This window comes from Apis laboriosa, unplaced genomic scaffold (assembly GCF_014066325.1).
Source record: "Apis laboriosa isolate Shangri-la unplaced genomic scaffold, ASM1406632v1 scaffold34_cov151, whole genome shotgun sequence".
NCBI classification, from domain to species: domain Eukaryota; kingdom Metazoa; phylum Arthropoda; class Insecta; order Hymenoptera; family Apidae; genus Apis; species Apis laboriosa.
This window is the reverse complement of record NW_025222928.1, coordinates 4061297-4067776: the sequence shown is the minus strand read 5'-3', so window position 1 is coordinate 4067776 and position 6480 is coordinate 4061297. Positions and strand designations below refer to the sequence as shown.

The 6480-nt window shown below is 32.1% G+C and overlaps 1 protein-coding gene across 1 annotated transcript; it reads right to left on the bottom strand.

The window, feature by feature from the left end:
• Positions 1–3991: 3991 nt before the first annotated feature.
• LOC122715099 lies at positions 3992–5434 on the bottom strand. Its single transcript, XM_043937026.1, has 3 exons — positions 5251–5434; positions 4899–5014; positions 3992–4722 (listed from the first exon to the last, which is right to left on the bottom strand). Exons 1-3 carry the CDS (start codon positions 5419–5421, stop codon positions 4350–4352), a joined length of 660 nt encoding a protein of 219 aa, XP_043792961.1. The 5' UTR covers positions 5422–5434; the 3' UTR covers positions 3992–4349.
• Between the last annotated feature and the right edge of the window lie 1046 nt (positions 5435–6480).

The following is a 6480-nucleotide window of genomic DNA, read 5'->3' as shown; positions in this document are numbered from 1 at the left end:
TTCGATTTTACGTCTCGGTGACGTCTGGTGTCATATTTGTAATTGAATTAGGATTAACTGTAAATTTGAAAATTGTTTATTCCACAGTGGATGGATTAGTTAATTGAAGGAGATGATCGGATAGAGAAATATGTTATATATTATTATTAATGTATATATTATTAAACGTGCATTGTTTCAACACACGATATTTTCGGTCTTCTCAATTTTTTGGATAAATTTTGAAGAAGAATGTAGAAGGTATGATATAGGTGGATTTTCTTTTTCTACTGTCCAATGATATAAAAATTAATATTCTTACATGCATTAATATTTTTTTGCGTTTAAACAGTAATGATTACAGTAATGATTACACAAAGTTAAAATAACAAAACTATTTATTCAATAACAAATGCGTCTATTTTGAAACGTCTATAAAGAAACAGTGAAAGAAAATTTAATTAAAAATTCATCATGTTAAAGATCCTCGTAAAATTTTTTTTTCAAAGCTATTCCTTCTTCATAGTTTCGTCTCTCTTTTTTTCCCCTTCGAGGAGTCATTTCACATTTAGAAAAGAGATTCACTCGTAGAAAATTATACATATATTTTTTTATAGAAATCAGATTTCCTCAAAGTTTCTTTTCCTCGGAAACGCGATAAAATTGAAATCGCTCTCCAAAGTTTCGCGCCAAATACACGCAATAGCTTCCCCTCGTTGGTTACCGAGTCGATCGATTAGATCGTGCGTAGGCGATCGAAGGACAAATCGAGCGATGTTCAAAGCGAAATCGAAAGTATTTCGTTATCCGTGTATTTTCATTGTCCATCGATCGTCGTCCTACTTGCACGAACAAAATGTTGCGTATCGAAGATGTAATTTTAGAAACAATTTCACCTTACTAAAAACGAGGCGACGATGCGATCAATGACAATTGCGACGATCTTTCTCCTCCTCGCAGAAACTTTTTCTTCTTTTTCTTCTTCTTCTTTTTTTTTACGAACCAATTAGCACACAATCGTTCGTCATGGACATACACCTTGGAATTACCAGTCGTATGCAACAGCTTGTAAAATTCATTTGAAATTCGTTACACGTCCATCCTATTTTTGTATGCGCGCTGAAAGAGATATTTTCATTTCTGAATGGAGGCAGCTCAATTATTCTGTGTATTTTTTTTTTTTTTTATATATTATCATATTTCCATTATTTAATCATGATGGTCTCTGCGCCACAATCGCCAGACAAAATCAGTTGAAGATTGTCTAAGAATAAACAAACGAATAGCGTAAGAAGACACAATTTCAGATGTGTCCTCGTTTCTCAAGTTCCTTCAATTGCCAAACTTGTATTTTTTTCTTTGTTTGCGAGAGATGCAGCGGATAGGATCTTAAGAAATCAGGATGATTCGTACACGAATTTTATCTTCGTTCGAATATTTCGAATTGGAAGAATTCGAATTCTTTTCTCGCGAAATAATTTTCCTTTCTTGTACAAGTTGAACAAGTCACACTTTTTTTTTTAGATTTTTAACAAGTTTGTTGTTCCTTGAAGAGAAAGCTTTAGTGGGTCAGGGTGACGACGCATCGCAAGGCGGGTCTGCGACGAGGGAAGAACAGGAACAGGAATCTCCAATTTGTGCGAGTCATCGCAGTAATCGAATTCGAATTGCATATTTGTGTAGAAATTTTTATTTAATTATTCAAATTCTTATTCCTCCTTTAATGGACGTATGTTGTCCTTTGATGTGATAAAAGTAATTTCATGGTATTAAATACACATGTATCAAGTCTGATGTGACAATTATATCTTTATCGCGATGAAATTAAATATGTGAAACTTTTCAATTAAAGAATGTACAAATTATTAAAGCAATGATCTAGAATCTATAACAAATCAAGTATGTTAAGATTTAATTCCAATAAAAATTAAGCGAAGATTTAATTCCGATAAAAATTAATTAATTTAATTCTGCAGATGTTGAAACGCAGATATCGAGTCAAGTAATGGGTTTGAGTTAATTGTTCAAACAAGTTTGGAAATGGTACAATGAACATTTTATGTTACAAATATCCTTATTACACATCGATACTCCCATTTTTTTCAGAATATGAATGGCGAATAGCTGTGACGGCATTACTCTCTTTCGCATTGAAATAAAAAATCATCTGACTTTATTTCCTTCGTTTGACTTAGTTTTTGGTCAAAATTGACAGATGTTATCCTTTTACCATTAAAAATAACTCGATTTCTCCACGATGAATTTCTATAGAAGGAGAATGACGTCACATTATTCCCTCTGTTATATTAGGCAAACTGACCAGGCTTCCGTCAAAAGTAAGCGTGACGTGTCTCTGCATAATTTAGCAACGACGGTAAGCGCACAATGTGACGTCGCGTATTCTTCTCCAATGGAAATTCACTATAAGAAGAATCGAGCTACTTTTAATAATGCTCAATTTCGTTGTTGACTCAAACCCATCGCTCGAATTCGAGCTACATCTGTGCGCTCAGAATCAAACATCAGATTCTACGCGTAGAATGTTGGCACTCTTTTTTAATCGAGTCACCCTGTAGACTCGAACGTATAACATTTGGCAGGAGAAATCTTTCGCGGGGAAAAAGCAAATGGATACTTATCTAGCTCGCACGCACTCACTCAGCTTCACCTAATGATCTCTCATTGCATTTGTGTACGTGTCTTATGTCATGTAGCCGGTAAACTAGATTCCTCACGCTAGGCGTTTCTGAAAATCGTTCCCCGCGCTCTATTATCTTACGCGATTCTTCGGGTAATAACGTCTTTGAGCAATCTTTTAACAGTCAGGATTATATCACATTAGATCGTCTACATATTTCACCAACGTAATACGGAGATCGTGTTGCGAGATTTCTGTTCCATGGTAACATTGAAAGCGAGATACGAGATAGAGATAATTCTTGTACTCGAATGTCTCGTCGAACGATGTTTCCATACTTTTGTCATTATCATTTTCGTAATATTTTTTTTCTAAAATCAAAACTCTTTTTCTAAAAAGAAACTTCTTGCAGAATTATGTTAAAGAACTTTTCTGATTCCAATCTTACGAAAAAAGAAATGTACGTCGAAAATCCTCGTGGATAGGCTTATGTTACTTTTACGCAATTAAGGGATATCATTTACACTATCTATGTTATTAAAGTATTCAAGGTTTTCGTTCACAAATTAGCCTATTAATCATCGATACGCAGATTTTCTACGCGAAGTAGGATTTCTACTCTCTTGTTCGAATCCTCGGTAAAATTAAATTATGGAACTTTCACGATAATTACGAGATTCCAAGTTGTGCTACGTAATAACCAGGTTCACGTCATAAAATAGACGATTACTCATCGACACGCGTTCCGGATTTTCTATGAGGTCTGTCGATTTAAGGATCATCGGTTCGCATCGCAATGAATCTCTGATTATTCATAGGCAGGGATGTTATTGAATGCTAATTACACTTTGCAGTATCCGATAATAAGATGTTTAAAAAATCCGATAAACTTTGTTATATCGGATAATATCTTAACGATTGGATGCAAAGTTGTTGTCGAATAATATAATTAAAATATTCATTGCACGATATTCGCTAATATTAACGGGAAGAAACGAGGAACCGCAACGTAAAAAGTGTAACGCGGACGAAGGAGGACTTAAAACCAAGGAGAGACATGGATTCGGTGAAAGCGTGCCGAATAATGTAGTACGCTTCCGTTAATTTGCCGCTCGTATTGCAACGCATTATCAGCCAACTGTTTTATCTTCCTCTCCAATTATTTATTGCCAGCTGCATCACGTGCGCAGAACAATGAACCAAGGAAAATACGTTTAGAAAATACGCACTAATCCGTCGCGATTCTCTGTTCAAGTTTCCTTTTCCAGCCTTTCTCTCGAGCCGCATTAGTGGCGCGTGAAACGAAAGGAAATAAAAGTGGAGGAATAACAATGTTATTCAGAAAGATGATTAACGTCCACCTTTCTGTTATGCAATCCAGATTGAATGTATCATTCAAATAACAATATGTAAATACTCGCTAATCCATCAAGATCGAAAAAAAAAAAAAAAGAAAAAAGTAAATTATTATTATTGAAATTAATTATATAATATCGAATATTCTGTATACGTTCTGAATAATTTTTGATTTCTTATCGAAATCTGAATTATCGTGTTTTTATCTCGATTCTTAATTCTCAATTAAGTTATCGCAATGATTTTCGATCTTATTGTAAAATTCCATGGATAGATATCTATGGCATTTTAATCATTCTTGAGAATCTTTCCAAGATTGAAATTATTACAACTCAATTTAATCAAATAATTATGTTTTTCGATTAAGCGAATTTCTTCACGAATTTTCACCAGGTTCGATCGCAATGTCGGCGCAATTTCGAATAGTTTCTTGAGGCCCGCATCCAATAGAGGGATTTTCATTATTGTAGCATCGGCCGAAATTGTTCCCAGCTTGGTATTCCCATCTGAACACGCATTGGTTGCACGTTATATTCGGTATACGGACTGCTATGTTGAATTCTGTTTTCACGTTGGGTACTTGGAAGTTGTAATTATATTGATCGACCAATTTCAGCGGGTACTGATTGAAGCATTTCTCGGTTTCGAGGTGGAATGTCTCGTTCAGAGGACACAGGTTGAATGTGAATGTTCCTAAACGGTTATCGGTCAGTTTTAGCTTTACATTTATGATTTGATTTGCCTTGTATCTGTGAACGACAGAATAGATAATGTTAATTAACAGTTAGGATTTTAAACGACAATTGATTGGATTTCGAAATTTGATTTTGTGATAATAAATTTTATTTAACGATTATTTGTTAAAGGATCATAAACATCAAAGGATCATAGAGATATCGTAATAAGAAAGAGAAAATGAATTTACCTTTTCACAATTACACCGGTTCCGTAAAGACCACCGTTCTCGTTTGGTCTTGGACGAGAAATAGCGTAATCGTCACCGCATTCGCCACATTTTTGCTCATTTTGTCCATATTGGATCTACGATGTAAAAATGTATCAATAGTAATCAATTAACGATTTGTTTTTCATTTACTTTGTTTTCAACACTTCAACATTTGTCGTTAACACGTTCAACTCATTGATGCGACATATACGGAGAACTTGATCCGTTTTCAGTATATAATTTATCATTTTTAACAAACAATCAATCAACAAATCAACAAATCTGATTTTCTTAAATTTTCCTCGCGATTAAAAATATTATTGATTCTTACATCTATTCCTCCGCAGAAGAGTTCATGATCGTTGTAATTCGGTTCAACAGGGAATCCTTTTCGCCAAGCACTGCTCCTGCTAATAGGATCGAGCATTAATCCTCGTCCTTGGATCTTTGAAAAATAAATCCCGATCAGGAAAATGATCAATAAAAATTTTTCAAATGTCATCTTCAGCTTTTTTTCTTATACTTTTCCTTTGATCAACACTGTTATAATTCCATTGTTAAGTTTATTTTCTTATATAGAATAATTCGATAAATTATCGGGATATTTATCTTGTACTTATCAATGTGGAATTAATAGATGGCTATCATTCCGCTTATTATGCTGAATACACGAACGTTTGTATTGAAAATTTATTTCATATTTTTTTTTAGTAAAATAATAAAGTAAAATTATGATTTGCCATGTTTAATTTCAATTTTTTTTTATATGATGGCAGCTTGAATAAAAAAGGATAAATAATGAAAGAATAATGAATAATGAATAAAGCATGATAAAAGAATGAAAGATATCGAAAAAAATACGAATATATTTTCTATAAGTTAATATAGATTTATAATAAATACATTTATTATATTATTTTCATTTTATTATATTTATTTCATAATTATTTAAATTTAAATAAATTTAATTAGATCAAAGAGATAAGATGTTTAAAATGAAATCGCAATATTTTGAAAAAAATTTTAAAGAAAAAAAAAATATTGCGATGTAGAAAGTAAATTTATAAAATTTATATATGATAAAAATATATGACAAAATATATATGACAAAAATATGTATGATATATATGTATATATATATATATTTTTTATATATATATATTTTTTAGTATTTAACTTGTTGCGCCATCTCTTTGATAAACGCTCAAACTTGTCGTAGATTATTACCGATAACAAAGCGAACTGTTAAACATTTTTGCCCAATAATTTTATTTTAAGAAATGTTTTTTTTATACATAGTTATCGATAATAAAATGAATTGTTTAAAAAAATTGATATTATATTTGAATTGTAACTCTAAACTGATAGTAAATAGTAAACAAAAAATTATTTTTATTAAATGATAGAAACTTAATCAGAAAAATATCGATGGTTTCGATATATCGATCTCTAAGTATCGATGGTAAAATTGATGTTTCCAATCGATATATCGATGTATTCGAAATATATTGTTACCATCTCTACATGTGCTTCATTGTTTGGAATAGTATAACCTCTAAGA